The sequence below is a fragment of the Vulpes lagopus genome, chromosome 14 (genome assembly GCF_018345385.1).
Source record: "Vulpes lagopus strain Blue_001 chromosome 14, ASM1834538v1, whole genome shotgun sequence".
In the NCBI taxonomy this organism is placed as follows: domain Eukaryota; kingdom Metazoa; phylum Chordata; class Mammalia; order Carnivora; family Canidae; genus Vulpes; species Vulpes lagopus.
The window spans coordinates 10,247,327-10,270,443 of NC_054837.1; the positions used below are offsets into that span (position 1 = coordinate 10,247,327).

The 23,117-nt window shown below is 51.7% G+C and overlaps 2 protein-coding genes across 19 annotated transcripts in view; one reads left to right on the plus strand and one right to left on the minus strand.

Moving 5' to 3' along the window:
• LOC121475283 (synaptic defective enhancer 1-like) overlaps positions 1-2,492 on the minus strand; it is a 12,203-nt gene extending 9,711 nt beyond the window's left edge. For 4 of the 5 annotated variants that reach the window (XM_041728456.1, XM_041728455.1, XM_041728453.1 and 1 more), the window contains exon 1: positions 1,064-1,807. In XM_041728456.1, coding sequence (XP_041584390.1) covers positions 1,064-1,344 — 281 coding nt within the window. In that variant the 5' untranslated portion in view covers positions 1,345-1,807. Of the gene's footprint in view, positions 1-1,063; positions 1,808-2,254 lie in introns of those variants that run through there. The other variant, XM_041728457.1, reaches the window with a different exon arrangement.
• SLC2A11 (solute carrier family 2 member 11) lies at positions 1,059-21,900 on the plus strand. Of its 14 annotated transcripts, none has more exons than XM_041728439.1 (13): positions 1,059-1,148; positions 4,590-4,688; positions 7,538-7,698; positions 13,838-14,010; positions 14,807-14,936; positions 15,023-15,112; positions 15,944-16,092; positions 19,488-19,675; positions 19,758-19,868; positions 20,372-20,473; positions 20,556-20,631; positions 20,886-21,013; positions 21,246-21,591. In XM_041728439.1, the coding sequence occupies exons 1-13, from the start codon at positions 1,128-1,130 to the stop codon at positions 21,444-21,446; spliced, it is 1,629 nt and encodes a 542-aa protein (XP_041584373.1). In that variant the 5' UTR covers positions 1,059-1,127; the 3' UTR covers positions 21,447-21,591. The 14 variants fall into 14 exon arrangements, with proteins under 14 accessions (XP_041584373.1, XP_041584376.1, XP_041584377.1 ...); XM_041728442.1 differs by having other exon boundaries at positions 19,488-19,621; XM_041728443.1 differs by lacking the exon at positions 15,023-15,112 and having other exon boundaries at positions 13,838-13,962.
• The last annotated feature ends 1,217 nt before the right edge of the window (positions 21,901-23,117 follow it).

Genomic DNA, 23,117 nt, shown 5'->3' on the forward strand with positions numbered 1-23,117 from the left:
TGAATAAATAAATAAAATCTTTAAAAAATATATCCATAAGCCCTGGCTAGACAGCTATTTGAGAGGAGAAAATATAGCCTTTTTTGAAAAAAAGGAATCTATTTAAATAAAATATTAGCAACCGGAGCCAACAATGTGTTAATAGCAACAATTACAAAACTATGAGCTAGTTGTGTTTATCCTAAGATTTAAAGGAGTAATCACTCTTAGAAAGTCTATTGACGTAATAGAGCTCATAAACAGTTAAGTAGAATGCCTATGATTATCTGAACAGGTGCAGAAAAAAATGCAATTAGCAAGTGCTAATATTTTATTGTGTTTTTCCTTAAAACTGCACGATGTTGTTGTGGTTTTTTTAAAAGATTTTATTTATTCATAAGAGACACACAGAGAGAGGCAGAGACATAGAGGCTCCCTGTGGGGAGTCCAGTTCAGGACTAGATCCTTAGACCTGGGATCATGCCCTGAGCTGAAGGCAGATGCTCAACCGCCGAGCCACCCAGCTGTCCCAAAAACCCACAATGTTTTCAGGAGTTTTTAAAAGCTCAGAGCAGCAGGGACTTCTTGGTGGCTCAGTCAGTTAAACAAGCAACCTTTGGTTTGGGCTCAGGTCATGATCTCAGGGTGCTGAGACTGAGCCCCCAGCAGCAAGGCTCCAAGCTGAGAGTAGAGCCTGCTTGGGATCCTCTCTCTGTCTGTCTCCCTCTGCCCCTCTCCACTCCCAAGAGCACTCTCTCAAAAAAAAAAAAAAAAAAAAAACATCCCAAAACTTAATGTTAATAAAAAACAAAAGTTCAGAGCAGCAAAAATCAAACAAAAACCAGGCATGAGCAAGAGAGATACCGCAGTCTCCCTTCGGGTTACATCGTTACATCCTATCACAGTCTTTGCTCCGATGGCGTCCTAAGGCCACTCTCAGGCAGGTGTGTATGACCACAAAGAGCATCTTAGGCAAGTCTGGTTTCCATTTGGCCTTCTTCCACCTCCTGGATTCCACGCAGGGCCCAAGAAGCCCTGAGAAATAAAAGATTAATCAGGCCAAGTGGACCCTGCGGCTCCTCACCTGTCAGCCTGAAGCCGGTTCTCCCGGGTGCACCCCGCATCCCGGGCTCGGCCAGGACTGACGGATGCCAACGCTCCAGAGACTGGTGGGTCTGGCCTTAGGTCCCTCGCGATTCTGCCCCTCCACCAGGCCGGGGCGAGGGTGGGGCCCTGATGGGGGTAGAAGGAAGTGGGAGGGAGGGGCCGGGGAGGCGGTGCGGGGGGCCGAGGCAGGGGCCCGCAGAGCTTCACTCCGGGGCGGGAGAGCGGACCAAGGGCCAGGACGGGGCTTCGGGCGAGCATGCAGCCCTCTGCGACCTCGGGGGGCGCCTGCGGGGGTTGGCGTGGTTCCCTTCCGCTTTGCACAGATGGGCCCAGGCTCGGCCGACCACGCCGGGCGTGGCTCTTCAGCCTCAAAGCTACGGAAAGGGAGGGATGGAGGAAGAGCGGGAGCCGCCCCTCGGGCGTCAGCCCCGGGTGACAGCTCAAGGCACCACTTGCCCCTACACCGCCCCGGGCGCCAGCGCATTGTCTCGGGTGCGCTGGGGACGCGCCTGCCGCTCACCCGGCCGCCTCGACACCCACCGCGCTTGCGCGCCCGCTCCTGCCGCCCCCTCCCCCCCTCGGAGAGCGCAGCTACAACGCCCACTGCGCATGCGCCTCCCCGTCCGCTCCCGGGATCCCGCGGACACAACGGCCCTGCGCTCCTCTCGGCGCGCATGCGCTTTCCCCCGAGCGGCCACGGCGGCGGCGGTTCTGTGCCGCAAACCCGGTGTTGCGGCGAATGCTGGAGAAATGCGTACGTGCTCGGTACCCTCCTGCGATGGGGAAAGGTCTGAATTCCGAAACGCGCCCGGCCCAGGCGTCCCAGACGAGGGATGGCAGACCGGCGCGAACGCACGGGCGCAGGCCCTCCGGAGGCTTGACGGAGCGGGCCGAGCACAAACCCGGCTGCTGTGGCCCGCGCGCCGCCGTTCGGTGCTGCGCTCAGACGAGCAGAAGCGGGTGGCGCGCGGGGACGGCCCGGGCCAGGGGCAAGGTTGCATGGGGTCACGCGTCTGCAGGAGCCGCGGCCCGGCGCATCCCAGGCTGCAGCCCCTGCGCTGTCCGCGGCCCTCCGGCGGGGCGGGTCCGACACGCCCGGGAGGCAGCAGCCCTTGGGCACCACCGTCCAGGTCGCCGCGCCCCCTCCTGCCTCGCCTCACTCTCCTACCTTCATGTCCTCCTCCGTGCTCCCTCTAAACCCTGTCCCGATGTCCTGCTTCACAGAACAGTGGGGGCAGCCGGAGGCGAACGTCCACACCACCACCACCCGTCTCTGGGTGTCCTTCCCCCGCCCCCAGGCCCCGGTCCTCCCACTCCTCTGCCAGCCTGCACCGGTTTCCTTCAAACGCCCACCTGCATGGCACGTGTCCCCCTGTCCTTCAAGTCCTTGTGCAGATGTCGCCTTCCCCGACCACCCCCTCAAACACCCCCTCTCACCCCTCCCTGCGTTCTGTCTTCATCACACCAGCTGACATACTATGTATTTTCCTCGTTCATTTCGTTATTGCCTGCCCTGCCTTCCCCTGCTGGAAGGAAAGCTCTGTGAGGTCAGATTTGTTTCCTGTCCCACTGGATATATCCGCAGCACCCAAAACAGTTGGTTTACTGTTCCCAGTAGGGAGGCAAGAAGTATTTGTTCACTGAATTGATAATCACCATCATAGCTAATGTGGGAATGTTCTTCCTGATCAGACACAGGACTAGGCAATCCCCATGCATGAGCCCAGTGAATTAAATAATTTCCTGGGGCGCCTGGGTGGTACAGTCGAGTTAACCTTCCAACCCTTGGTTTCTGCTCAAGTCCTGGTATCAGGGTTCTGAGATTGAACCCCGTGTCAGGCTCATTCAGCATGCATCTGCCTCAGATTCTCTCTCCCTCTCTCTCCACCCCTCCTGCTCATTCTCTCTCTTAAGTTAATTAATTAATTAATCTTTTAAAAAAATTCCTGCTAGTTTGGAGACCTGCCAGCATCTCCTGCCCCATGGGCTCAATTGTCATCAAGCTCTGTGGTTTTTTTTAAGTTTATTATTATTATTTTTAATAATCTCTATACTCAGCATGGGACTCAAACCCAAACCCTGAGATCAAGAGTCACAGGCTCTTCCAACTGAGCCAGCCAGACGCCCCAGGCTCTAGGTCTTTTGCTGCTTCCTGCAGATCTATCTTAGTAGAAGGCTCACTTCTATGCAGCCCACATGGAGATTTTTTAAAAAGAATTTAGTTATTTATTTGTTTGTTTATTTATTTATTAGAGAGAGAGAGAGAGAGACAGCGATCAAGGAGGAGAAGGAAATGCAGGCCCCCTGTTGAGCAGAGAGCCTGATGTGGGGCTTGATTTCAGGACTCTGGGATCATGACCTGAGCTGAAGGCAGACCCTTAACCAACTGTTAGCTACCCAGGCACCCCCCACATGGAGGTTTAATGTAACACCAGTGAGACCAGAGTCCTGGGTCCTCACCTGGCTTCATCGTATAGCTTCCAGCTTGAAAGGAAGTTCCTTAGGCCTTATGGGAACTGTAGGCATGTCCTCTGATGGACCGGTCTCCAGACCTATGGCAAGATCCTGCCCCCCAGAAATATCAGAAAGGGTGACAGAACATGAAAGACTCCTAACTCTGGGAAATGAACTAGGGGTAGTGGAAGGGGAGGTGGGTGGGGGGTGGGGGTGACTGGGTGACAGGCACTGAGGTGGGCACTTGACGGGATGAGCACTGGATGTTATTCTATATGTTGGCAAATTGAACACCAATAAAAAATAAATTTATATATAAAAAAAAGATCCTTCCCCCCAGGATGAAAACTGTTCTCTATTATACCAAGTGTGTATGGCACACATGTACTTTGGCTGCCTCCCTACCCTACCTGGAGGTAGGCACATCATCTCCAGGTCCAGTAAGGGCAGAGCTGGCATTGAGACCCAAGTGTGGCCACCAGCTGTGGCCACTCTGCTGCTTCATGTGCCCCACAAGTCCCCGTGCATAGAGGTCCATGTGGCCCTTCTGTTAGCCTTATTGAGGAACCTGGTGAGGTTCTGTTAGCCTTATTGAGGAACTTAGTGAGGGAAGGAGGCACAGCCACTCTGTTGGAGAATGTTTTACTGGGGCAAGCCACTGGGGCTTGGGAGCTCCTGTCCTGCTAGGATCAGAGCTTCACTCCGCTGGGGCCCCAGCTCAGAGCACTGTGCTCCTGAACCACAGCAGGCATGCCCAGGGTCAGCCTGGCACCAAGGATCAGAGAACTGTTGTCTATTTCAGGAAAATGCTGATGGGGGAGAGGGTGGCGGGGGGAGCAGGATCCTGGACTCAGACCAGGAGGCTGGGGTTCCTCTGCTACCTGCTGGCCATGTGCAGTCTCTTCCTCTGCATCAGCTGCCTCATCTGCAAAGTGGAAACATCACTGCCTGGTTCAAATAGATTACAATGCTGTGATTGGTAGGTTCCAGCCTTGGGAGGGGGGCGGAGGCTGGTCAAGGTCACTCTGTATCCTCCCCTCTCTCCTCAGATGCAGGGCAGGGTCCTGCTCCTGACCATCTGTGCGGCTGGCATTGGTGGGACTTTTCAATTTGGCTACAACCTCTCCATCATCAATGCCCCGACTTTGGTATGTATGTTCTGTGCCCACCATCACCACCATCCCAGTAGGTGTGGGGCAAGGGCTAACAGCTGCCCACTGTGGAGCTTCAGGCCAGCATCCTCTCCGTGGTGCTTTCTCCCGTGTGTCCACCTCCACTGAGATGTCCCACGGGTCCTGCAGATTCAGCTTCAAACCTAGCTCTGCATCCTCCCTTGAACCCGCATGTCCTCCTGGGTCCCTGATGTTAGTAGATAACTCTTCTGCCTCCCCAGTGACTGGAGGCCAGCCTTGAATCTGCCCCCTCCCTGCCCCCAAACACTGAGCCCTTCCTAACTACCTCTAGCTAGCCAACTCTGCCCATGTCTCTGCCATGACTCAGTTCAGGCCCTGTCTCTCCTGCCTGGATCCCTGGCTTAGCCTCCTCACTGGCCTCCCTGTCTTCAGCCTCACCAGTTTGAGCCAGCCACTCCCCTGCCCAGAAACATTTCTGTGGCTCCCCAGTGCCTATAGGAATAAGGACAGACTCCTCCACCTGAAGTTCAAGGCCTCTTTAGATCTCCCACCTTCATTCCTTGAACTCCACTAGCAAAGCAGGTTAAATGCAGGTCCCCAAATGCACACAGCCCTCTCTCTAAGCCTCTTTTGCTGGGGGAAGCCCCCTCTGCTGCACCTGCAGGAGCCCCTCAAGGACCGCCCAAACACCATCACCTTCCTGAAGCCTTCCTTCAGCAGCACCCACTCACCCTCCCCCCGCTCCACCTCGGGCTAGAAGTCACCCCTCCCTCCCTATCCTTTTGTGCGGGCTGGGGCTGTCACTACTCGCATGTTGTCTGTGTGGGGCCCATCCCATCCTCCTGCTGGTTTGCTCTCAGTGTCTGAGTCATCTTTGTGTCCTGGGTGCCTGGCACGGACCTGGCCCCTGTCTATGTTCATTGGTGCCTGTGGAAAGGGTGATTCTTTCAGCCCAGTGATAGAAGATGGCCTCTACCTTAAATCACAAGAGCAAGTGTCCTGTTCCTGGGAAGGCGGTGGGGCTGCACGTGGTAGGTTTTGGGGAAAGAGCTCCAGGAACCAGGTCCTAGGACAGAAGGGGCACTCTCCTCTCCCTGCCTGTCCTGTCCTTCACCCTCTACCCCGGGGACAAGAGAGCGGCTGTCACCAGACTGATTTCCTGCCAGCTGGAAACCCCCAAAACAGGAGTCCTCCCCAGTGGCTCCGACTGAAAGGTCTGGGAAGACGCTGATTGGCTGATTTGGATCATATCTAGGCCAGGTGTGGGATCAAAAGGTGGAGCAGTCCCACTGGCCAGTCTGAGTCAGGTGACCGACCACCTTTCTGGGGACAGGAGGCTGTAATGGGTTGGAGAGAAGTCCTCAAAGGAAGGGATGGTAGCCGTTAGCAGAAGCCAAGGATGAGACCACATTCTGGACAGAAACAGTGATAGCAACCCAGTGCCTTAAAGAAAGGATGAAATCAGGGTTTAGAAAGGGAGGCCTGAGCTGGCTGCACTTAGTTTATCTATTTGCTCATTCAGCAAACATGTGAGTGCCCACTTCCTGGCAGATTTACAAGCCAGAGAGGGACCCACCTGCAGCAGGGCACTCTGGGGCCTTGCCTCCCCGTGGGCCATTGCCAGCCCCCCTAAATGAGACTGTCTTGGCCTCCGAGGCTCCTCCGAATTCCCCAAATGGATTTCTGGCCAAGGGCAGGGGAGGCTGGCCCTGGTCCCAGCTCCCCCAGAGGGGTTTGGCAGGCACCAGGCTGACAGCCACTACTGAACTGGCCTGAGCAGGGGAGAGCTGGCCTGACCCCTAAATGCACTGCCCTCCTCACATCCTGTTGGGAAGCCTGAGACCGGACACAAGACTGGTCTCTAAGCAAGGCAAGTGTGTCCCGGCGTTCCCAAGTGCAGTCATTCCTACCTATGTCGTCACGCTGGGGGTGGGGGCCTGGGGTGTCCTAACCACTCGCTACAGCCCTGCCCTGTGGCTGAGGCCGTGAGTGAGTCCTTTCACCTCCCTGGGCCTAATTCCCAGGTTAAATAATGAACAGAGTAATGTGTATCTAACAGAGTACTTCTAAGGGCCTTCAAAGTTGGAGTCCCAGGGAAACAAGTGGCACATTCCAGATAAGTCATGTAGGTTTAGGGGATCCCTGGGTGGCTCAGTGGTTTGGCACCTGCCTTCAGCCCAGGATGTGGTCCTGGAGTCCCAGGATCGAGTCCCCATGTCGGGCTCCCTGCATGGAGCCTGCTTCTCCCTCTGCCTGTGTCTCTGCCTCTCTCTCTCCCTGTGTCTCTCATGAATAGGTAAATACAATCTTAAAAAAAAAAGTCATATAGGTTTAGATACCACAAGGGACAGTTTAAAAATTGAGTGGGGAGACCCAGGAGAGCTCAGTGATGCCAGAGTCATTACTGCCCCTTCCCCCAAAGGGACACATGGAAGGAAAGAGCCGTGTGACGTAGGACCCCTTGAGAGGAGCAGTGACCTTTGGTGGAGTGTCACAGCCAGCCTGAGGTCACCCTGACCCAGAAACAAACTCCCCTCCTGCCTGTCTGGTGCTCACCGTGTCCTGCTGGTGCTCACCGTGGCCAAGCCTGACAGAAAGCCAGTCTGCAAGGAGCCCAGTGATGTGGGGTGGATTCTTGGGCCACAAGTGGGGGCACCGGGGGGGGGGGTGATGGTGGACGCTGAAGGGCAATCAGAGATTGTCCAGAGCTAGGCTCCAGGCGACACTGTGAGTGAAGGGGACTTGTCCAGTGCTCTCACAGAGCAGGTGCCCGGGTGACTTTGGGGGAGACAGAGCCCCGTGGGGGAGAAGGCCTACCCTGTGGAGCCTGTTCCGGGGGTGCTGACTGGCATCTCTGTCCACAGCACATTCAGGAGTTCATCAATGAGACCTGGAGGGTGCGTACCGGCCAGCCGCTGCCCCGTCACCTAGTCCTGTTGGTGTGGTCCCTCATTGTGTCTCTGTACCCCCTGGGGGGCCTCTTCGGAGCGCTGCTTGCTGGGCCCCTGGCCGTCATGCTGGGAAGGTAAGTGCTTTCTTGTGTTTGCCCCCGAGACCCCTTGATGAGAGGTCCCCCAGTCTGTAGGCTGAGGAAGGTGGGGGAAGGAGGAGGCCCTGCAGGTAGAGGCCCAGGCCTGCTCTCCTCCTACCTTACCTGCGGCTTCACCACAACCATCACATTTCTAAGCAGATTTGATAGAGGGAAGGGCCTTGTGCTCTGAGGGAGGGAGAACTCCTGATTTCTGGTTCCATGTCGGCCAGCAAGTGCTATTGCACCGTCCACTAGTGTCTCCTCTTCAGGTCTCATTCCTCCACTCTGGATCCAACTGATAGTTTGTTTTTTTTTTTTTTTTTAAGATTTTATTTATTTATTCATGACAGACACACAGAAAGAGGCAGAGACACAGGCAGAGGGAGAAGCAGGCTCCATGCAGGGAGCCCGATGCGGAACTTGATCCTGGGACTCCAGGAAGGCAGAAGCTGAACCGCTGAGCCACCCAGGGATCCCCAACTGATACAGTTCTTGGGGTGCAAACCAGAGAGACAGGCTCATACTAAGTAAATAATAAACAAGGGTGTCTGGCTGAGTCAGTGGAGCACGGGACTCTTGATCTAAGGATTGTGAGTTCAAGCCCCACATAGGGCAGGGAGCCTACTTAAATAAAAAATGTTTTTAAAGATTTTATTTATTTATTTGAGATGGAGGGAGCACACAAGCAGTGAGGAGGGGCAGCGGGAGAGGGAGAAGCAGACTCCCTGCTGAGCAGGGAGCCCAATGTGGGGCTCGATCCCAGGACCCAAGTATCATGACCTGAACCAAAGGCAGATGTTTGAGCCACCCAGTTGCTCCTTAAATAAAAAAAATTTTTAAAAGTCTACTTGGAAAAAATAAAAATAAAAGTCTACTTGAAGGGCTCCTGGGGGGCTCAGTTGGTTAAGCATCTGACTGGTGTCTCAGCTCAGATCTTGACCTCAGGGTCGTGAGTTCAAGCCCCACGTTGGGATCCACACTGGATGTGGAACCTACTTTAAAAATAAAAATAAGGGTGCCTGGGTGGCTCAGTAGGTTAAGTATCTGACATCTTCTCACGTCATTATCCCAGGGTCCTGGGATTGAGTACCACATCAGGCTCCTTGCTCAGCAGGGAATCTATTTCTCCCTCTGCCCCTCCCCCCTGCCTGTGAGCACTCTCTCTCACACAAATAAATAAATAAAATCTTAAAAAAAAATAAAATCTTGGGCAGCCCCAGTGGTGCAGCGGTTTAGCGCTGCCTGCAGCCCAGGGCATGATCCTGGAGACCCAGGATTGAGTCCCGCTTCGGGTTCCCTGCATGGAGCCTGCTTCTCCCTCTGCCTGTGTCTCTGCCCCTCTCTCTCTCTGTCTCTGTCTCTATGAATAAATAAATAAAATCTTTAAAAAAATAATAAAATAAAATCTTAAAATTTTTTTTTAATTTAAAAATATAATAAAAAATTAAAAGCCTACTTAGAGAGAGAAAGACAGCCTTGGGCTGACTTGATTAAAAATTGTAATAACTGGAAAGATCCTGGAGCAGCTCATAGAATGAAAGGAAATACTCAGAAGAAGCCAGATCTTAAGAAGGACGGGATCCAAGGTGGTGCTGAAGATCTCAATAGCCAGAGCTTTGGACCATAATCCCGGGGAGGATGCCTTTAGAGTACATTGGCTCCGACTGAATGTACATTGACCAATGTACATTGGCTCCAACTACATTCTATCTCCAGTGTCTTCATTCAAGATTCAGAATTCAGGAAGACAGATTGTTTTTGACCCACAGTGGGTCACACATTTATACCTGTGAAGCTGTGGCTGAGAAGCAGTGCCAGGCAGAAAGAGCAAATGGCTACCACAGTCCACCCCTTTGCTAGCCACCCTGCATGTGTAGACATGTTTCTCCTGTGTATTCAGCTCTATACGTGCCCCTCCTAGCATTCCTCAACCATCCCACCAGATACACCAACATATGTGTTCACCTCTCTGAGTGAGACCACCCAGAGCATCATCTTGTCGTGCCACAGGGCCAGTATAATGGACATATTCTTTCTGAGTGCAGGACTTCCACATGATGCCCATTCCACCAACCCTGCAGTCACTTCTCAATGTTCTGCAATCGACACACTTAATGGTAAATTTAGCTGCCATCAGGACATCCCATAGGTGGAGGAAAGAAGAAGGAGTAGGGAAAACACTTAACAAGGAATAGAAAACTAGTGGGTGAATTTACTTTGAAGCACATGACGCAGGGAGTCTGGTAGTGCAGATGGAGTTCTGCTCTGTGGTTTTGGAACCGGCCCCAGGCTTTGCTTGCACTTGTTACTTCATCCTCCAGTTTTTCATTCTTGTCTTGGGCCAGTCCTTCCACTGGTTGAGGCTCTTTGCCCATCAAATCTTCATTCTTGAGTGGGCTTGGTGGACATGATGATGTGGGATCTTCAGCAGGTTATTATACTTGGAGGTCATCTGCTTCTGGATGGAGGGACTCACAATGCAGTAGTGAGTTCCATGGCACCAGCCGCTCTTCTCTCACTGGTGTAACTCCTTTTCCTTCGATGCAAATTTCATGGGCACCATGTTGTTTGTGTATTTAACCCGTCTATCTCTTAGGATGCCTTCAACTGCAAGTAACAGAAACCAGGACTTAGTTGGCTAAAACAATAGGCGGTCCTTTATCTCATACAAGAAGTGTGTGGATGGGTGCCTGCAGGTTTACCTCGGTGCCCTGGATCTGCTCCTTGGAAGGTGTGTCGTCTTCGTCCTCAGGCTTACAGCTGGAAAGTTAGAACAGTGCCTCACTCAGAGGCAACATTATCTAGCAGAAGGGAGATTTCCTGGTCAATGCCTTATAACAGAAAGAACAACAGACTTTTCAAAAAAGGTGCCATGTCTCATTGCCCAGCACCAGGTCACTAGAATAGAGAACAAGATCACCAAGTCTGGGTTAGATTATTGGGTTCAGGGGCGCCTGGGTGGCTCAGATGGTTGAGCGTATGCCTTCAACTTGGGTCATGATCCCGGGGTCCTAGGATCAAGCCCCATATAGGGCTCCCTGCTCAGTGGGGAGCCTGCTTTTCTCTCTCCTTCTGCCCCCCGTTGCTCATGCTCTCTCTCTCAAATAAATAAAATCTTTTTAAAAAATGTATTATTGGGTTCATACCTAAACCTTAAGGGGTAGGGGCACGTTCCTAAACAAATTTAGGCTCTTCTTGCAAGAAAGAAGGAATTTGCTATTACCTGATAACTGTCCCCAAATATCTAATGATACGTGGTACAATGTCCCTACATGACAGTGCTGACAGGAGCATGAAGGGGAGGAATTGAGAATTCAAATTCAGCACATATGCTCCGATTTTGACAACTTACTGTCCCACCCCAAGCACAGGGACCCAGTGGAGTTTTTCTCCCACCCAGGGACAGATTGAAACCCTGATGTGGGGATGCCTGGGTGGCTCAGCGGTTGAGTGTCTGCCTTTGGCCCAGGGCGTGATCCTGGAGTCCCGAGATCAAATTCCACATTAGGCTCCTTGCATGGAGCCTGCTGCTCCCTCTACCTGCCTCTCTCTCTCTCTCTCTCTCTCTCTCATGAATAAATTAAATCTTTAAAAACAAACAAACCCTGATGTGTTGCCATTTCCAGGAATCAGGGTTAGGTGTGTAGGGTGGTGAGGTGGTTAGTTAGTTTGAAGATAGGAAACCTCCGATCATTGATTCCTGTGTGCTTTCTGTCTTTAAAATTTTTTTGATTGAGATATTTTATTATATTCATATTTAAATAACTATAGGTAAACATAAACCATGTATGGTTTATTTGAAATTATATTTTATTTTGATTACATTTTATTAGATGCACACAGCCATCTGCAAACCAAGGTCAAGTTTTATTTTATTTTATTTATTTATTTTTTAAAGATTTTATTCATTTATTCATGAGAGACACACAGAGAGAGGCAGAGACACAGGCAGAGGGAGAAGCAGGTTCCGTGCAGGGAGCCCGATGCGGGACTTGATCCCGGGACTTCGGGATCACAGCCTGGGCCGAAGGCAGATGCTCAACCACTGAGCTACCCAGGTGCCTATTTTGTTTTGTTTTAAACCAAAGACAAGAAAAAGGCCTTGGTGTGCCTTGGGAGAAGGGTGGTAGAGTGGTCAAGTAGGCATGCTGACATGAGCAGCTTGCTCACGAGAAAGAACCTTTGGGACCCACACCGGGCACCACTGAAAGAGTGACTGAATGCTACCGGACACACTCAGTCTCAGCATAGGAGTGTCATATGGCTCACAGTGCATGATGGATACATGGCCACAAAGGGTCCTACAGTCTGGTATAGGGACTACTGACAAGGTTAGGGTTCGTCTTTCTTTCTTTCTTTCTTTCTTTCTTTCTTTCTTCTTCTTTCTTTCTTTCTTTCCTCTCTTTCTCTCTTTCTCTTTCTTCCTTCATTCATTCATTCATTCATTCATTTTATTCATTTATTCATGAGAGACACACAGAGAGAGGCAGAGACATAGGCAGAGTTCGGAGAAGCAGGCTCCCTGCAAGGAGCTCAATGCAGGACACAGTGCCAGGACCCCGGGATCATGCCTTGAGCCGAAGGCAGATGCTCAACTGCTGAGCCACCCAGGTCCCCTGGTTGGGGTTATTTCTAATTAAGAGGATGGTAATTCAGTGAAGTAGAGTGGCTTTGCTCCAAAGCTCTAGGTTTGCATTATGATTCTCCTTTTAGACAACTGTCACAGCCACTTGGAGCACCATAGCTCCACTAGGTCTAAAGGGGCCAATAGCAGAGCTCTTTGCACTAAGTTTGGAGCCACTAGAGAGTACTATTCTTGCTGATCTCCACCTGGAGCTGCCAGGTTTTCAAATCACCTGGTTTATGTGCATGACGCCCAGTGCTGTACACACTCTCTCCAAAAAGGGAAGATGCCCTCTGAGAGTTTCCCATCCTTCTTAGAGGGAGGGCAGCGATTTCTCATGTACTTTGGAGGAAATATGATGGTGTATGTTAGTCCTTTGGACCTCAGGGACTTCACTCATGTGGTGGCCCCCTCATTTTCAAGTTTCCACTCTTTGTCATGCTTGTGCCTTACAAGACCTCTAGTGTACTATTCTGGTGCCCATTCTCCCCCGACCTTTCAGTATAAGGTCATCAAAGAAGTGGGCCAGCAGAACGTGCTGTGGGTTGTGCAGCTCCCCATGGAAGGGATTGTGGTCCAGAGCTGGAAAGCTGCTCTATCCTCAGGCAGGTCAGTAAAGGTGCATTACTGCTGGGTGAAAGCGGAGCATTTCTGGGGTTGTCTGTGTTCTGAAGTGGAGCAAAATGCACTTTCCAAATAAATACCCCACAAGTGAAGTGCTTTATTAATTTGTAGCACCGAGGAAACCATATATGGTTTTCAACTGGCGTTACCATTGGACCAAATTTGCTATAACCTGTGCCATCCTCCATTCTCTAGACACAGGAGAGCTGTGCTTTAGCTCATATTCTCTCACCGATGTGCTGTTGACTTTGGGTAGAATACTGGCCTCTAGGATCCTCCCTGTCGGTACAGCATGTCCCTGTTCAGGGTCAGGAGTCCCAGAGCCGGGGCATCGTCCTGGTGGAGCAGCTGACATCTCCAGTTCCCACTCCCCAGGCTGCAGTCTGTCCCACTGAACGAGGCCTGGGCCCCCCAGCCATCCTGGAAGTTCTAAGAAATGATCTATGATCCCTGGAGGAAAATGTGAGTGGACTTTACTGGGCTTTCAATGCTTCCCTCCCTTTACTCTGAAGGTCCCTGGTCTTCTTCTCTAGGGTTTTATTGAGTTTGAGAAATCAGATGGCAGGCCCCTCATTTTACAAAGGAATGGGAGGAAAGCAAGGTTTAATCTGAAAAGGTGAAGCCATGAAATACAAATTTTGTCATTTCGAGCTGTGGTGCAGTCAGAAAGGAGAGGAACGTGCGGTATGTTGGGAGGGGGACATGGGTCCCAGACACAACGGCTGGTGGTCATTTCCATTTGTAGCTTAGACTCCTTGACACAGCTCTTACATACACCCACGTAGGTCTGATCGGGGCTGGCTGGAGCTGCAAAGAGGGGTCCCCCGGGGAAAGTGCCCCCCACTGAACCGGAGCCTCTCTGGCCTGCATTCCACTTCCCCCTAGGAAGAAGTCCCTCCTGGTGAATAACATCTTTGTGGTGGCCGCAGCTTCCCTGTTTGGCTTCAGCCGCAGAGCAGGCTCCTTTGAGATGGTCATCCTGGGCAGGCTGCTCATAGGAGTCAGTGCAGGTATGGGGGGACACAGCTCATCCTGCCTCTCTATTCCTGCTCATTCAGGTACTCTATTCATTCGTTTGTTCTCTTTGTTTCTTTTATACATTAATGCCTTTTCTTTCTTCATGTTTTTCGTTCATGCTTACCTCTTCTTTTGTAAAATGATTTTTTATACATTTTTTTAAAGACTTTATTTATTCATGAGAGAGAGAGAGAGGCAGAGACACAGGCAGAAGGAGAAGCAGGCTCCATGCAGGGAACCTAACATGGGACTCGTTCCCCGTCTCTAGGATCAGGCCCTGGGCTGTAGGCGGCGCTAAACCGCTGAGCCACCCGGGCTGCCCTTGCAAAATGATTAATTATGGTTTATCTCAAAAGGCTCATATAACTAGACACTTAAAGTGGATATAGAAGCATGAAAAAAATTTAAAAAAATAGAAACATGAGGGATGTCTGGGTGGCTCAGTGGTTTAGTGCCACCTTCAGCCCAGGGCGTGATCCTGGAGTCCTGGGATTGAGTCCCACATCGGGCTCCTTGCATGGAGCCTGCTTCTCCCTTTGCCTGTGTCTCTGCCTCTCTCTCTCTCTCTGTGTCTCTCATGAATAAATAAAATCTTAAAAAAAAAGGGATGGGTTCTCAGATCTTCCCTATGGAGTCAGAGTAGCCCATTAGGGGCACCTTAGTTTCTGGGGCTTGTCATGTGAGTAAGCAGAGCTTTAAGCACATCTACCTGGGCTTTTACAGACAGCCATCCACAAATCCCCTCTTGACTTGCTACTGTTTATACAGCCAGGTGTCTATGTGTATATTAGATATCTAGAAGGTACTCTCAAGCTTAGTGGCTGTGCACACATCTAGGCGTGAGCATGAGTGTCCAGCCCATGTACCTGGGGGAAAGTGCCCCCAAGGAGCTCCGAGGAGCCGTGGCCATGACCCCAGCCATCTTCACTGCCCTGGGGATCGTGATGGGTCAGGTGGTTGGACTCAGGTAAGTATCCTTTCTCCATATGCCCTGAGTGGTTTGAGGGATGCCAGAAAAAGCCCTTTGCCTAAATTTCTCCTCTATCCATTAAGTGTACTAAGGCATTGCTCCTTGGAATTAAGAAATCTTTGTGTTGAAATCCTGTCTACACCCATCTGGCTAATACGCAAAACACAAAACAGGTATTAGTCAATCACCCTTCAGTGTGAATCACCATTTTCCCTCCTCTCTAGATCAGGGAGCAAAGAACAGATCTTAACAGAGAGGATGAAGGTTTGGGCTTTTAAAGGGGATCATATCTTGGTTATCCCAGAAAAGAAAGGAGAATGCAGAGCCTGGAGCCCTAGGAAGAGGAGTTGCTATGGATAAGGTGGGGCCATGGCCCTACCTTATCTTGGGACCCTATCTGGGGTGAGAGGTGTCCAGACCCAGAACTGGTTAGAAAGAAGCAGATAGCAGGGCGCCTGGGTGGCTCAGATGGTTAAGTGTCTGCCTTGGCTCAGGTCATGATCCCAGGGTCCTGGGATGGAGCCCTGCATGGATTTCCCTGCTCTGCAGGAAGCCTGCTTCTCCCTCTCCCTCTGGCTGCTGCTCCCCTGCTTGTGCCCTCTCTGTCAAATAAAGAAATAAAATCTTTTTAAAAAAAGGAAGGAAGGAAGGAAGGAAGGAAGGAAGAGAGAGAGAGAGAGAGAGAGAGAGAGAGAGAGAAAGAAAGAAAAAGAAAGAAAGAAAGAAAGAAAAGAAAGAAAGAGAAAAAGAAAGAAAGAAAGAAAGAAAAAGAGAAAGAAAGAAAGAAAGAAAGAAAGAAAGAAAGAAAGAAAGAAAGAAAGAAAGAGAAAGGGAAGGAAAGGAAAGAATGAACCAGAGAGCAATACAGGTTTTCTACCCTCAGGAGGGCAAACAGGCAGGGGACAGGCATGGGGGGGTGGGGGGAGGAGTGAGGGAATTTGAGGGCAAGTGGGGAGGGCTCTGACAAGGAAGCACCTGGTCTGGCCTCTCTTCTGCCTCCCCAGGGAGGTCCTGGGTGACCCATGGGCCTGGCCCCTGCTGCTGGCCAGCTGTCTGGTGCCTGGAGTGCTCCAACTTGCCTCCCTCCCTCTGCTCCCTGAGAGCCCACGCTACCTCCTCATTGACTGTGGAGACACTGAGGCCTGCCTGGCAGGTAAGTCCCTGACCTTGGGTCCCCAGACCACCCTTGACCTAGGGGCACATCCCTCCAGAGCATGTGAATCTCCATTTCTTGGGTTGCATTTGTCAGGGAAAAGCTGTCCCTCACTTTTGTGCCATCCATCCATCTCTTCAAAACTCTTTACCGGGGTGCCTGGGTGGCTCAGCTAGTTAAGTGTCTGGCTTTGGCTCAGGTCATGATCTGAGGGTCCTGGGATCGACCTGCATTGGGCTCTGTGCTCAGCGAGGAGTCTGCTTCTCTCTTTCTCTCTCTCTCTCTCTCTCTCTCTCTCTCTCCCTCCCTCCCTCCCTCCCTCTACCCCTCCCCCTGCCCGTGTTCTCTAATAAATAAAATCTTTAAAAATTTTTTTAAAAAGCAACTCTTTACCAAGGGGCTGTCCTAAGTGCCAAGGCAGTGGGATAGGCCGTGGGTCAGTCCCTGACCTCCAGGAACTGCAGGATGGTGCCAGGAAAGAGCCCTCCCCTCTACCACATATGCAAGATGAAACACCGCATAAGGCTTCATGGGCCCAATGCCACCTGGGTGCTGATAGGCTGATTTATTAGCAATGGCCAGATAATAATGTCCAAGAACATCAAAATCTCAGGCTTAAACCAATAATCCTTTATGGCTTCTACTCATTTACTTGCTGGGCTCGCTTCATGACTGCTGATCTCAGCTGGGATGGCTCATAAGTCTGGGAATCAGCCAGTCAGCCAGTTCAGGCTGGTCTGGGCTGGAGCAATTAAGTTCTGCGGCACTTGCCTCTCCTCTCGCTCTTGGTACCAATGGGCTGGCCCAGGGATGTTCTTTTGGCACAAGAAAGCGGATCCAATTGAACAAGCACTTTGCAAATCTGTGGTCCCCTGTGCCCATGAACATCACCGGCCATGTTGCTGAACCCAAAGTCAAGGGAAGGGAAAACAAATGGCATATCCTCTCACATGGCAAGGGGTGTTGATCTAGAAAAGGGTGAGGACCAGGGCCCGCTCATGCACCTTCTCAGCTTACCATCACAGCCACAGCTATTATTGATACCCCTTGCCTGTGCAAAACAAGTTCAATGCCACCGGGGCCCCAGAGTCTCATCCAATCATGGCATCAGTCTTGCAGTCCAGGATCTTAAGATCACATCAAGTCTCTATGTGCCTCCTCTTGATCCAAAGACCTAGGACTAAAAACACAGATCTCCTGTCCCTCTGAACTCAACACAAGATAGTGGAAGTAGGACAGGGTAACCTGAACTAACCCTCATTTTAAAAAAGGAGGGGTTGAGGGAACAGAAAGCAGTCACCAGTCCTTAATGCTGAAGTGCTCCTGGAAAAATGCTGTCAGATTTCCCTGCTCTAGGGGCCGGGAATGTTCCTTGATCAAGTCCTGGCTCTGCCCCCTGGGAGGGGCTCCCCAGGCCATGGTTTCCCCAGGTTCTGGCTTCTGCCCTCTGAGATATCCTTCCTTGACACCTTCTGAAGAGGGCATTGCAAGTGTGCCCACAGAGAGCTGGGGCATCGGAGTTCCTGTGTGGCTTGGTCAGTTAAGCATCTGCCTTCTGCTCTGGTTATGATCTCGGGGGCCTGGGATCCAGCCCGCACCAATCCCCCTGCTCAGTGGGGAGTCCACTTCTCCCTCTCTCTCCTCTGCCCCTCCTCCTGTTTGTGCTCATACTCTCTCAAATAAATAAGTAAAATCTTTAGAAAAAAAAAAGTTGGGGCACAGAAATCTTTACATTTCAAATTGTCTTGGTCCCTTTTCATCCAGGCTGGCAGAGCTTTTGTCAATATAATTTTCTCAAAAACAATGTGATTTTTCTACGAATTTGATTTGCCAAAAAGCCACACCCACAAGTCTTTTTCAGACCTGCTTCTCTCTGAGACTGAATTACTGAAATTGGGGGCATGTCAGGCTGCAGGGGTCCATCACCCTAAAGCCCCCCAGTGACCCTTTTTCCAGCCATGAGGGTTCATGAGGCACTGCACTAAGCCACACCTTTTTTTTTTTTTTTTAAGATTTTATTTATTTATTCATGAGAGACACAGAGAGAAGGAGAGGAGAGACACAGGCAGAGGGAGAAGCAGGCTCCATGCAGGGACTCGATCCTGGGTCTCCAGGATCACGCCCTGGGCCAAGGGCAGACGCTAAACTGCTGAGCCACCCAGGGATCCCAACTAAGCCACACCCTTAATGTCATTGTTACCTGAGTCCATAGCACCCTGGCAGTGCTCTGGATTTGATCCTGGCTTTCAGGCTGTAGCTTAATATGGAACTCTTTGCTAATTGGAGGGGTTCAGAGGAGAAACAAGTTTATTGTTTCTTTTTGCTTTATATTAAACCAATCTAGTGAATTCCAGAATGAGTTAAATTGAATTAAATCTTATTCCAAAAAAAAAAAAAAAAAAAAATCTTACTCCCTCTCAAGGTCTTTTTTGAGCACCTTTTTTTTTTTTTTCTGATAGTAAGCTTAGAATACTCAGCTAAAAACAACCAATTCATGCTTTCACCAGGCAAAGATCTCTTGCCTCTTGTCCAGAAGTTCATGAGGTCTGTTTTCTTTCTTCCCCACTACTGCCCTGCATACCCAGGCTTCCAGTTTTCCAGCCCCCCCACCTTCCCTGCCTGTCTTGAAATTAGTCGGGTAGATTCCAGGTCATAGTACGGTAGGTAGCATCCACTCCTGGTACCTGTTAATTAATTCCTCAGTTTTCTGTTGCTGCCTAATAATCATATCTCAGTGGCAAACAGAAAAGCAATTACTTTTTTGATTGCTTTTTTGATTTTGAACTCAATCACTCTTGAGTTCCCAGGGGTTGGCTGAGGTCGACTGTGCCTGGCTGGTGACCTTGCTGCTCTTGGTGGCTCATGCAGATCTGCTGGGTGCTGGCTAATTTAGGAGGGTCCCTGCCGGGCCATCTCTGCAATTCCTGGGACCAGTGGGCCAGCTCCGCCCATCACCCTTTTGTGATGGGAGAAGAGCAAGAAGAAATAAATGAGCAAGGTCTCTTAAGGCTTGGGCTGAAAATTGCATACCCTCCCTACAGCCTCATCTACAGACCCGAGCCAGTCACATGATCCATACCTTGCCCCTTGGGTGCAGGAAGCTGCACAGATCCCCTAGCAGAGGGCCCGGCTAGGGGAAGGGGGGAGGACTGGGGCCGTTGCTGGGTCATGGCCATCTGCCACAGTGCGTCCCTTCTGATGTATCCGCAGGAACCCGAGCTCCTACAGCCTTTTCTGGTCCCTGATGCCCTGAAATGACAGGGGCGGGATAGCGATGCCCCTCCGATGGGGGGGAGGGGGTGCCCAGCGCGGGGGTGAAGGGCGCTGGGGTGGGGGCTCACTGTGGAGGGCCGCAGAGGGGCTGAGGCCCAGCGCCCTCCTACCCGCACCCCCAGCCCTGCAGCGGCTGCGGGGCACCGACGACGTGGCGCAGGAGCTCTCGGAGCTGGACGAGGAGCGAGCCGCCTGCCGGGGCCAGCGAGCGCGGCGCCCGTGGGAGCTGCTGCACGACCGCGGGCTGCGGAGGCAGGTGACCAGCCTGGCGGTGCTGGGCGGCGCCTTGGAGCTGTGCGGGAACGACTCGGTGAGCCCCGCGTCCCCGCCCCGGGCCGCTGCCGAGCGCAGGCAGCCGCAGCCCGGCCCTCCCCTCCGCCCTCCCTTCCCAGGTGTACGCAGTCGCCTCCTCGGTGTTCCGGGGGGCTGGCGTCCCCGACGCGGAGGTCCAGTACGCCGTCGTGGGCACCGGGAGCTGCGAGCTGCTGGCGGCCTGCGTGTCGGTGAGTCGCCGCGCTCCGGGCTGACCCCCACCAGCCCTGGGGGGACGGCGGGGCCTGGGGTCCTGAGCGCTTTTCCGCTCCAGGTCACTGTGCTCCAATGGGGCGAGTTAGCCAACATTTATTGAGCACGAACTGTTGACCGTGCACTTAAAACACCATTTGAAGGGACGCCTGGGTGGCTCAGCAGTTGAGCGCCTGCCTTCGGCCCAGGGCCTGACCCTGGAGACCTGGGATCGAGTCCCGCGGGCTCCCTGCGTGGAACCTGCTTCTCCCTCTGCCTGTGTCTCTGCCTCTCTCTGTGTGTCTCTAAAATCTTTTAAAAAAACCCCACACCATTTGCAGATGACCAAAGGACTGACCTAATTAATAATGCCTTAATCTCCTGGAGCAATCAGCTGCTCCTAACTGCCCCCTCCCACCCACCACCAGCTTCCCACTGCTCACCTCTAACAGGGGCAGCCGGCTCCAGTCCCTGCCGTCACCAGGGCTCCTTTCCTTTGCAGTGTGTGCTGATCGAAAGGGTGGGCCGCCGCGTGCTGCTGATAGCAGGCTACTCCCTGATGACCTGCTGGGGAAGTATCTTCACCGTGGCCCTGTGCCTGCAGGTAAGGGGGCTGGACACGAGGGTTGCGGCTTGGGACGGCCTGATGTCCATCTCTCTCCATCCCCTCTGCCCCTTTACTACAGAGCTCCGTCCCCTGGATGCCCTACCTGGCCATGTCCTGCATCTTTGCCTTCATCCGCAGCTTTGGCATTGGCCCCGGTGAGTGGGCCCAAGGAACCCTGGGCTTTGAGCTTTGTGGAAGGAGCATGAATGTCTGCGTGCATGGTGGGTGGCTGTGAATGCCGTGTCACCTGCATGCCCTCCACCCCGCCTACCTGTACCAAGGCTTCTGGGAGGGAATGGCGGGAGGAAGGGGGCGGGGGGATCTCCACTCCCATGTCAAGGACAGGGTGAGGGAAAGGCTGGGCAGGCGGGCCCAGCTGGCAGCCCACTGTCCCTGCTCCTCCTCCTAGCCGGAGTGACAGGGATCCTGGCCACGGAGCTGTTTGACCAGAAGTCCCGGCCTGCTGCCTATATGGTCTGCGGAGCGCTCATGTGGATCTTGCTCTTCCTGGTCGGGCTGGGGTTTCCGTTCATCATGGTAGGCCTGCCCCGCCGCCCCCACCCTTCATGGGGCCCTGGCCTTAGGTTTCATCTCTGTCAGCAGGAGAGGCCCAGTGGGAGGTCTCTATCCAGGGAGACTGAGGCTGGTGGGGTTAGGACTCATCTGAACCAAGAGGGACAAATCCCTCATCACCGCCTGTCATGAGGCCTTCTGTCTGGTGGCTGAATGGGGCCACACCAGGGCTTCGGGTCTCTCTTTTCACCCGCAGGAGGGCTTGTCCCACTTTTTCTATGTGCCTTTCCTTGGTGTCTGTGTCTGTGGGGCCATCTATACTGCCTTCTTCCTCCCCGAGACCAAAGGCAAGAGCTTCCTGGAGATCTCCGAGGAATTGGACAGACTCAGCTTCCTTAAGCAGAACCAGGGCCCTGACTGGTCGGGCCCAGAAGTCATCCTGTCCACAGAGCTGTAGCTCTGTAGGTATGGTGGGGGCCCAGAGCCAGCTGTTGCTCTCTCCTTTGCTTCCTGCTGAGGGTCCTGGCCCTCTGCATTCCCTAATTCTTGCATTCATTTGTTTAATGAGTGCTTATTAAGAACCCACTGCATGCACGCTTGGTGCCAGGTGCTTAGCAATCTGTGGTGAGCCAGAGAGACAGGATCAGGACCTGCTGGTGCCCTGTCTAGAGGCAATTAACAGGAAACCAATAAAAATAATCACAAACTCTAGGAAATGCTGTAGGAGAAAATACAGATTATGAAGTGTGTGCATACTAGGGAGCCTCACTTAGTTTGAGGAGGGTGGTCAGAAAAAAATTTTCTGGGGGCACCTGGCTGGCTCAGTCGATATAGCATGAGACTCTTGATCTCAGCGTTGTGGGTTTGAGAGCAGTGTTGAGTGTAGAGATTACTTAAAAATACACTCTTTGGGCACCCGGGTGGCTCAGTCAGTTAAGTGCCCTGCTCTTGATTTTGGCTCAGGTCATGATCTCAGGGTGGTGAGATCAAACCCCATGTCAGGCTCCACACTGGGCATGAAGCCTACTTGGGATTCTCCCTCTCCCTCTCCCTCTGGTTTTCCCCTCCCCTGACCTCTAGATGTGTGTGTGTGTATATATATATATATATATAATTTGATGAGTTTTGGCAGATGTATATGCCCATGAAACCACCACCACCACCAAGTAGAACACTCACATAACCCCAAAAGCTGCCTCGTACCCCTTTGCAATCAGTAGGCCCCCACCTGCAGCCCTAGGCAACCACTAACCTGCCATCTGCCCCCATAGGTCACATTTGCTCTTTATAGAGTTTGATATAATGCTATACTTTATATATGCATTTGTGTCTGTGTTTGCTCCAAATAAAGTTTTTGGGATTCCCGCATGTTGTCACATGTATTAGTATATATTCCTTTGTGTTGCTGAGCAGTATTCCACTGCATGGATGTATTGTAATTTGTTTACCATTTACCTGTTGATGGACATTTTGGGCTGTTTCTGAATCTTGGCCATCATGAATAAAACTGCTATAAACATTTCTGTACAAGTTGTTGTGTAGAAGAATGTTTTAATTTCTTTTGGGTAAATGAATTACTGAGTTTAACAGCAAATGTATGTTTAGGGGCACCTGGCTGGCTCAGTTGTTAGAGTGTGTGACTCTTGATCTTGGGGTCGTGAGTTCAAACCTCATGTTGAGTGTAGCGATTACTTAAAAATAAAAGCTTTTAAGGGCAACCCGCTTGGGTCCCCTATTTGGGAGCTTTGTACTCCATCATTCAATAAACTTTACTATTGCTCAATAGACCTTGCTTTGCTACCCACCAAAAAATAAAAATACTGAATGTATGTTTAACTAAGAAGACAAACAAAACTATAGAAGAAATTTTTCCAGGAGCTCCTGAGTGGCTCAGTTGGTTAAGCATCTGACTTTGGTACAGGTCATGATCTCAGGCCCCACATCAAGCTCCCAGTTCAGCGAGGAGCCTGCTTCTCCTTCTCCCTCTACTCCTCCCCACTGCCTGTACTTTGTCAAATAAATGGATAAAATCCTTTAAAATTGTCTTTTGGGACACCTGGGTGCTCAGGGGTTGAGTGTCTGCCTTTGGCTCAAGGTTTCGGGATCGAGTCCCACATCGGGCTCCCTG